At 37.3% G+C, this 10042-nt stretch overlaps 1 protein-coding gene across 1 annotated transcript; it reads right to left on the bottom strand.

Annotated features, from left to right (window-relative positions):
• LOC133831806 (putative disease resistance protein RGA1) lies at window positions 1–3144 on the bottom strand. Its single transcript, XM_062262217.1, has one exon. It carries the CDS (start codon window positions 3142–3144, stop codon window positions 1–3), a length of 3144 nt encoding a protein of 1047 aa, XP_062118201.1.
• Between the last annotated feature and the right edge of the window lie 6898 nt (window positions 3145–10042).

Here is a 10042-nt window from a genome sequence, read left to right as displayed (position 1 = left end):
TCATCTCCCGGAAATCAGACCCAATTTCCTTTCGGGAATTTTAGCAATCTTGGACCAATCTGCACCTATTTTCTCTTCGCATCTTCTCAATAGTGTGTTACATTCCTCAATCTCCAGTGTCTTCAAGTTAGGAAGGCTACTGATTTCTTCAGGTAATTCTTCCAAAAAGGGACACACGTGAATCACAAGTTTCTCAAGACTTTGGAGTTTATTGATCCAGTCTGGTAGTTTCTTGATAACACAGCGCCAAATATGGAGTTCTTGCAAGCCGGTCAGTTCTCTAAGATCATCTGGAAGAATCTTCAGTGTTGGAAGACAATCGAATTTCAAGAATTGTAGTTTTTTCAGAGTTTTCCACCTAATTTGATCAGCTATGCAGTCTTTAATGCCTACAATACACAGAATCTTCAAATTGGAGAGAGGAGGCAGGGAAGTTGATGATGATGGTGCTACATTCTGGTTCATGGTCTGCTCAAACAGCGTCCAGCTAATTCTATCCACAACTAGACCTTTCTCCAGATTTGGGAATCGCGGCATGAAGGCCAAGTTGGGGCAATCCTCAATAACTAGTTTAGAGAGACCACAGAATGAAGGCAACTCATTGATTTCATTGTTCGACCATCCCTTAAACTTTGGTAGTTCCGTGAGCCAGAGTTCTTCCAGGGTTGAAAAGCATGTTGTTGAAGAAGATGAATAAGAATCTGCAATGTATTCTAGATTGGGAATATCATCTAGCACCAATACCTTGAGACTAGATAACTGAACTGCTGGTAAATTTTTGCAATTTGCACATCTTCTCAATGAAAGTTTCACCAGCTTACCAGGAAAATACGAGTCACGACAAAATAGTGAGACAGCCCTGAATCCATTTATAGACAATTCTTCAAGATCGGAACTGAGGTATCTGTTTAGACATGTTTGTTTGAATTCAGATTCCAAATTATAACCTTCAGTTTCTAATGACAAGGATCGAATTCCTCTTGATACTTCCTTCAAATAATCAGTGACATATATTTCATGTCTTAAAACAAGTCTCAAATTTCTGATCGGCAGCTTGCTCAGTTCTCGCAATTTTTTCAACACACCATCGGACTTGGAGGAGTCTTCCCTTACTACAAGTTGTGATAAAGCCTCGAGATCATGTACTTGATCGATTCCTCTCGGAAGATTAGTCAAATTATTACAACCATCAATCTCAAGATGTCTTAAATTAGTCAGATTACTAAAATCTTCAGGCAACTTCTTAAGCTTGAAACAAGAAGAGAGTCTCAATGTTTGCAAATTCAAAAGTCGAGTGATAGAATTAGGAAGCTCTGTGATGCCCTCATTTTCAGAAAGATCAAGATATTTCAAAAGCTTCAACTTGCTAATAGAATCTGGCACGATCTCAATCCCTGAATCATGCATGTCCAGTGCTAGTAAAAATTTGAATTTGGAACATATTTTATCAAAAATTATGTTAACGTGAATCCCTCCATATCTCCCTCCATGTCTCCGTCTTGATTGACCTGACAAAACAATCGTTCTTGTCTTTTTTACATCAAGAGCTGCAATGAATTCAGTAGAAGATAAGTCAAAATCAAAGCACACATGCAAAGTTCTTCTACTGGTATCATAACTATCTGCTGATGATAATAACAAGCATTGGCCCCCCGTTACCAACACTGCGAGATCATACATGAATCTATGCAATTTGCATTTTGTCACTTGCTGTGCAGCGTCCCTTTCAACTACTTCAAAGAAGTATCCCCCGACTAAAATCTGAACATACTCATAACCAACATCCTCAGCAGATTTATCAGATTTTTCAATGATGAAACCTTGAGCCATCCACAACTTTATCAGCGTCTGGACAACCATCACTTGACCTTTTGGAAACAAGCTACAAAAAGCAAAACAATGTTTGAGAGGTGAAGGGAGATGATCGTAACACAGCTTCAGTAAACTCAGCATCTCATTATGATCATTTGTATATTCCCCTATTTTGGAAAATTCATTCTTGTAAAAGAGCCGCCACTGCTCTACACTTCTTGAATGTAACATGGCTGCCATTGCCGTAATGACAAGAGTACGACCGGCACACCTCCTTACAATCTCCATCCCAAGGCGTATCTGGTGAGACCGATCTTCAATCTTCTTCTTACAATCTCCAAATGCGAATTTTCCAAATAAAAACAAGTAGTTGTCTAAGCTTAGATCTTCTAACAGATAAGGTTGGAGGCTGCCTTTAACCAAGTCTGCGACCCTGTTAGATGGAGTAGTCACAAGTATTTTACTCCCTAATGCACCAACTTCTAAAGACTCCATTAGAGAACTCCATTGTCTAGACTCTGTCTCATGCACGTCATCTAATACCATAAAGTACTTCTTTCCAGATAATAACCGTGCAAGCATTAAGTCTTGCGACTTTTGGTTACTCGGAAGATCCTCTCTGTTTTTACCAGTTAATTTTGCAAGTATTTTTCTCAGAATTAGTTCAACATCAAAGATTTCAGAAACGAATACCCAAATTCGAGGTTCAAAATTAGTTTTCACGGCCTCATCCTCGTACACAAGTTTTGCAACCCTGGTTTTCCCCGTTCCTGCCCTACCAACTACGGGAAGAACCCCAATTTTCTCCTTATCTTCCGCACCTAACAAAATTCTAATGATTTTTGTTATATCTTCGTTCCTAAGAGTATCTTCTATGGGTTGGTCTGACTGGTTCTCTGACCTATGATCTTTTCCGATGACTACTTCTTCACCGCACACCACTTCCAAATCGAAAAGTTTTCTCTGATCTACAATTCTACCTAGTTCCTCCCTAACTTCATTTATTTCCTGAAGCATGTTCTTGCGCTTAGATGACGCGAAGAAATCACTGCGTACCTGTTTGGCAAATTGCTGGGTGTAGAAGCACAGCAAGTTCTCGGCATTGTAGAGGACGTGTTCGAGCTCCATCAGCCAATCTTTGATGTTGTTATCGCGTTGACTCTTCTTTTCCGCATCAAGAAGAACGGGCTCGATTTCTGAAATGGAATCCTTCAGTCTCTGCATGAACTCCTTGTGTGCGCCCGAGAGAGATTCCATGGCTTTTACTTTCTCTTCCGAATTCAGCAATTCGAGGATCCGGCCTGCGACGACGGAGAGATTTCCTGCTGCCATTGCGAGAAAGCTACTGCTTTTCTTGTTTCGAGCAAGGTGAGATTAACGTTATAAGATAATATGTTCTGATATGAAATGTATGGTTTATGGGTAATGATATGAAACCTTACACACAGGTGTGGCTGCTTTTTTTTAAAAGGGAAATTTCAATTTGATAATTTATATAATTACAAAAAAAAAATGTTAGGCATATTAAAATTTTTAAAATAATGTTATTTTCAGGTACTTTATCTAAAATGTCATTTTCATTTCCTTTTCACTTTTTACTTCCCATTTATCTCTTCTCACCATGAACACCACCATCGCACTAAATGTATTTCGAACGGATCTGAGCATGATTTTTTAGTTTTTTTTTGCAATTTTTTTCAGATTTGAAATTATGAAATTAGCATAAAATCGACCTTGCTCGAAGGTGGTTCGATGGTGCTCGATGCCAGCTCGATGAGACGTTCAAAATCATGATTTTTCATGAAAAAATGACTTTGCTCGATGGTGGTTCGATGGTAGCTCGATAGTGCTCGATGTAATTCTTGCAATTTACATAATTTTTCACTCGGGTGTCTGTTTGGGGTGATTTTTTTTTTATTTTGGGTATTTTTTCAAGATCTACACGTTTGACATGCTCATATGCACATTTGTGAAGTGTAAAACTTGTAAAAAATACGAAAGTACAAATATACCTCATGTTTAAGACATCTTTTGGTATATTTTTAAGTTTTAAACTTCCCAAATGTGTATATGAGCATGTTAAACGTGTAGATCTTGAAAAAATACCCAAAATAAAAAAAAAATCACCCCAAACGGACATCCGAGTGAAAAATTATGTCTCTTGTAAGAATCACATCGAGCACCATCAAGCTCCATCGAGCCATAATCAAACCACCATTGAGCAAAGTCATTTTTTCATGAACAATCTCGATTTTGAAGGCCCCATCGAGCTGGTATCGAGCACTATCGAGCAACCATTCGCTGGAGCCTTCAAGATTGAGATTTTCATGAAAAAACGACTTTGCTCGATAGTGGTTCGATTATAGCTCGATGGTGCTCGATGATGCTCGATGGTGCTCAATGTGATTCTTGCAAGAGACATAATTTTTCACTCGGGTGTTCGTTTGGGGTATTTTTTTTTATTTTGGGTATTTTTTCAAGATCTACACGTTTAACATACTCATATGCACATTTGGGAAGTTTAGAACTTAAAAATATACCAAAAGATGTCTTAAACATGAGGTATGTTTGCACTTTTGTATTTTTTTTACAAGTATTACACTTCACCAATGTGCATATGAACATGTCAAACGTGTAGATCTTGAAAAAATACCCAAAAAAAAAAAATCACCCCAAACGGACACCCGAGTGAAAAATTATGTCTCTTGCAAAAATTGCATTAAGCACCATCGAGCCACTATCGAACCACCATCGAGCAAAGTCATTTTTTCATGAAAAATCATGATTTTGAAGGTCTCATCGAGCTGACATCGAGCACCATCGAACCACCATCGAGCAAGGTCGATTTTCTGCAGATTTCAGAGTTTCATATCTAAAAAAATTCGCAAAAAAAACCCAAAAATCATATCCAAATTTGTTCGAAATATAATATTTAGTGTGGTGGTGGTGTTGTGAGGTGAGAGAGAGTGAAATAAGAGAGAGAGAGAGAGAGAGAGAGGGAAGAGAGAAGAGAGAAATGAGAAATGAGAAGTGAAAAGAGAAAAATGAGGAGGAAATGGAAAGGGCATTTTGGATAAAGTGCAAAAAAAATAGCATTATTTTGAAATTTTTAATATGCCTAGCATTTTTTTGTAATTATAGAAATTAACAAGCATACAAATTGAAATTTCCCTTTTAAAATAGATACAATGAGTTAAACTGTCACATTATTATGACTAATATTTAGGACCATTACTCATGGTTTATTAGGAGTTAAACTGTCACATTATTATGACTAATATTTAGGACCATTACTCATGGTTTATTAGGAAAAGACTTTGGGTTGAGATTAATGTGAAAGGGATGTAAAAAAAGTTTCGGAGAGAATGTCTCACTAAGATAATGGACTAAAATGAAAATCTTTTTTTTTAAGAAGATTTTATGTAAAATGCATATCCCACTCATAAAAAATTTTAAAAAATAATATATATATAAAGATTTTTGTATAGGGTTTCACTTTAAACCCTATCGGTGGAATTTTTTAGTATTATCGACTCGTGAACAGTTTTCGGCACGATTTTTTTTTAAAAACTGTGTATATTGTAGTTGTTTAGAGCATCTAAATAGTTTATAGTAACGAAAACTATGTTCAAATATGTTGCTTTCCACGCGCATAAAAAAAATTAGTCATGCGTGCAACAACATGTTTGAACTTAGTTTTCGGTACTGTAAACTATTTGGAATTTTTTTAAAATTGGCAGTATGCTCTAAATAGCTACAATATATACGGTCATAAAAAAAAATAGCGCCGAAAAATGTACACGGGTCAAAAACACTGAGAGTCCTACTGGTAGGGCTTAAAGTGAAGCATCTATAGGAAAATTGTCATATATATATATATATATATTGTTACACCCAGATTTCGAGAATGAGAATTTTCGATCTCGAAAATTAGGGTCATAAGGCATAAGCTCGAGATTAGAACAGTCGTCATGTGACCCGCAAGTCAGAGACAGTCTCGCTAAAGCAGTAAGGACAATCTCAGATTGGTGAACCCGGAAACTACGTAGTCTCGGAGGTGCTCTGAGGTTATAAGTTAGGCTCGCAACTCATAGTAGCAAGGGTTCAACACTTGTATAAGCTTCTTGATTTATTTCCTACCCTCAGACAAAGCAGTTCGAGCTCGAGAGGAGTAAGCTCGAAGAAGATGGTTTCGTCAATAATTACTTGTTGGGAGCCTAGGCGAACCAAGATGACGAGTTCGCAATAGGCATACAGTCTCGAAGGCACGTGAATCTAGCATTCAAGCTCGTCAGTTGTGTGTGAATATATTTATTGTTACAAAATCCCTATGTTTAAGGGATTTGATGTAATTTGTTATTAAATCCCAAATATCATAGGATATTACCGCGTACGTAGAACTAATTCATTTAATGACATTATTTTATTTTATTTGTAGAATAAATTTCTGAAATCTGTGGGAAAAGATTCATAAAACCCCTCTATAAATAGAGTGGGAGAATTCATTTGTAAGGACCAAGAGATTGATATTGGAAAAACTATGTACAATTGCTTCCAGAAAGCTATCGGAGAATTCTAAGAAGTTAATAACACAGACTCGTGGACTAGGCATGTAACGCCCTGGATAACCAATACCGTTACACTATGTGTTAATAGAGGTGCAAGAATTGCTAATCAAGTCATTTAGTTGAAAATGTGTCGCTAAACCATTATTGCACTAGGGTTAAAAGATTTTAATTGTAAAAGATAAATTTTCATTTAAATAAGTGTTGTTACACGGGATCCCAAAAATAAATAGGGTTGAAGAACAGTTTACAAAATCTCAAAGGGTATATACAACAACAAGCCACTCTAATGGCAAAATAGACATTTTAGGTCCTCTTGTCTATGTATCATCCCTCGGCCGTGGTAGCCGAGCAGCCGATTATGTACATTTCGCCCCCAGAGCTCTCCAATTCAGGGTTGATCTAGCTTACCCTTGCCTTTACCTGCACCACGTAGCACCCGTGAGTCAAGGCTCAACAAGAAAACCATATAACATAGCATAATCAATAATCAATGGTCAAATAATTCACAAATCATCTATCAGATATTCAGCAGACCACATTGTTCACATAATCAGTGATACCAATATGCAAACCAATAATCAACCATCCAAGTAATGAACATGTCATAATCATCAAATTAAAAACAGTAAACATATCACACAATATCCAGGGTCGACGCCCTTAGGCCATACCTTCTGTTTATCCCACTGACTCCGGCTCGCTTAGACCGAGCTCAATGATTATATAATTAACCTCAGCTACCAGTGGCTGAGTCGCGTCCTTGTGCGCCAATGTTAATTTCGGCACTCTTAGGCCGTTTATTTCATGTCCACAGGGCATAATACCATCATATGAAACTGCATACAAGTATATGGAGCTCTTACTCCCAACACAACCACATAACCGGGTGCAGTTTTCTTACCTTTGATTCTGAGCGGAGAAAGTGAACTAACTCCGAGCACGATCCCTAGCCTCGAGCCTTGGCGACAAACCTAGTCACAAGAATTATCGACACCTATCAACTTTTGATCATAAATATAATACTTAGGTAGCAAAACTAGCCTCCGGGTCCTCAATTTCTACTAAACCGGGTAGTAGAAATTGTCTCGAGCCCCTAAGATCGAACCCTTGAGCCCTAACAATACTTGGAAACCTCCCAAGCCAAACCTCCCAGGCGGGTCGCGCCTTGGCTCAACAAGTCGTGACTTGCCCCAAGTCAGAGAACAATCTCCCAAGGAGAATGGGAGGCGGGTCACGACTTGGCCAAGCAAGTCGCGGCACGCCCCCAAGTCAGAGAGAAAGTTAGGCCAGAAGGGCCACACGCACTGTGGCGCCCCCAAGTTGGGTCGCGGCGCGCCCTACGAACCCGGAGAAAAACCTGGGTTTTTCTCCTTCTCCCAGCCATGAACACCTAACTTCTACCTAGAATTATCCCTCAACACCTCCCCAAATTCAACACCAAACAACATCAAACTCATAATTAAGCTATACATTAATATCACCCAACAATTCAGCAATTATACTTCAATTAGCTCCCCAAATTAACCAGAATACAGCACCCCAAACTTAAGTCTAGTTCAGCTCAAACCCTATACTAACTCAGTCCAAGTTCTTACACAATTAAACTACAACCTCAACAAATTAACAAACCAGCACTTACCTCAATTATAGCTCAGTTTCCCAGCTGAATTTCCTTAACCTTCTGTCTAAATCCCCCAAGCATCAAGCCTCATCAATAGCCAAGAAGAAAACACCAAGGGTGAGAGGGAGAGAGAATTCGTGAGGGAGAGAGAGCAAACCTTTTTGTTTTCCTTTCTTAATTTTAAAAGCTTCTGCCTTAATCTAACATAAAACTGAACATATCCTTATGTAAAGTCCAAGAAACTTTACTTAGCTAGTTAGATAGTAGTATTTTTATGACTGTGGACTTTGGTTTAGACCGGGATTTATTTGGACACTCATAGTAATACTTGTAGATTTTCTAAGTTTAACCTATAGTTTAAGAATATTAATTTTAACCTAAGGTTTAATTAATATGACTGATACTGATGGTGATATTTATTATATTATAAGGTTTAGATAGACCTAATAAGAAAGCAATACTTGTCATGTGTATGTTTAATGATAATTAAGTATTTTTGAGGAATAAGTTTTTTAAGAGTAATATTTGAATATCCTAGGGTTTGTTAGCAGCTTTGAAAACGTTAGAGGACTTAGTCAAGGCTGTTTACTCATTTCAAATTAAGCTTAAAATGTGCAATCTCGTGTTTAAATATTCAGCGTATGCCGATATATCGCAGCTATAGGGGGCGATATATCGCAGTACGGGGATACGAAAAACACGTAACTTCGCACGAGCACCGCGACGAGCCTCGGGCATGTTGACCCAGGCGATATATCGCCTACAAGGGGCGATATATCGGCTCCTTCAGTGTACTTTTGAATATTTTTGAAAATGTTCCCATTTTAATCTTTAACCTCTTGATAAGTCCAGCATCTTTCTGACCGAGTCTTCAGCCTCTGCTGAACAATAATTCAAATATTTTTCACTTAAAAAGCCATTATTTTTATTCAAGTTAAATGAAGATCTTTTCATTCTTGAACTCTATAAATAGGACCTAGTACCCCAACCATTTATTCATTCATCAAGCTAAGTTCAGAGGCTGCAAGTTGCTAGGTTATTGTGAGAGTGTAAACACTTGGGTTGGGAATTATAAGCTTAATCATTATAAGCTTACCAAACACTTGGGAAGTAAGGTTTATAGCACATTTCGGTTCAAGGTTTAGATTGGTCATAAAAGCATTCAAGGTATTCCAAACTCTAGTTCATTTTGGTATTATTTTCTTTAAGTTCTTATAGTTTCTACTCAACATCCTAACTTTATTCTTTATTCTTGGATAGGAAATCTAAGATCTTGAACATAAGGTTTTTGGTAAGTATATTCTTGATGATATAGTTCATCCATTCTTTTCATCTCATTCTCTTTAGCATACTCACCCTTCCATTTATGGTTTTTAGGAGTGTTCCAAAGTCCCAAATCTGTTCTCATATCTCGGTACTTTTGGTAAGGAAAATAGGATAGGATTCTATATGTTATGTTATGTTAACTTATGATTTATGTGTTATGATTAACCTATGATTTATGTGATGTTATGTATGTTGTAGACTTGGGCATATGACCTGTATAACTAACAAGCCCCAATAAATTTATGGGCATATGACTTACTTAGCTAGCAAGCCCCACAAATCTAATGAGCATATGACTTGTTTAGTTTATGGGACCCCAAGTAATAATGGCCATTATAGTATATGTGACATATGTTTATGATATGTTTTATGTTGCATTATGAATTTTAGGTATATGGTTTACATGTTAGGTTTTCCTTGCTGGGCATTAGGCTCACTCCTTTATGTTTATATGTGCAGGAAAATAGCTTTGGTGGCGGGAAAAGTTCTTGGTAGCTTGGGAATGTGTATTGAGGCGGAATGGAATCGAAGGGCTGAGAGTTCGATTCGAGGATGAAGTTTCTTTACTTATGGTTTTATATGTATTTTTCCGCACTTTATTATGTAATCAATTTTATTTACAATTATGTTATGTTTTTCTTTTAAAACAATGGGATCTCATATCCTACTTTAAATCTTATGTAGTTTAACATTTGTTTTACAAGTTTTTAATGAA

The sequence above is a fragment of the Humulus lupulus genome, chromosome 4, assembly GCF_963169125.1.
Source record: "Humulus lupulus chromosome 4, drHumLupu1.1, whole genome shotgun sequence".
NCBI lineage: Eukaryota > Viridiplantae > Streptophyta > Magnoliopsida > Rosales > Cannabaceae > Humulus > Humulus lupulus.
This window is presented reverse-complemented; position numbering and strand designations above follow the sequence as displayed.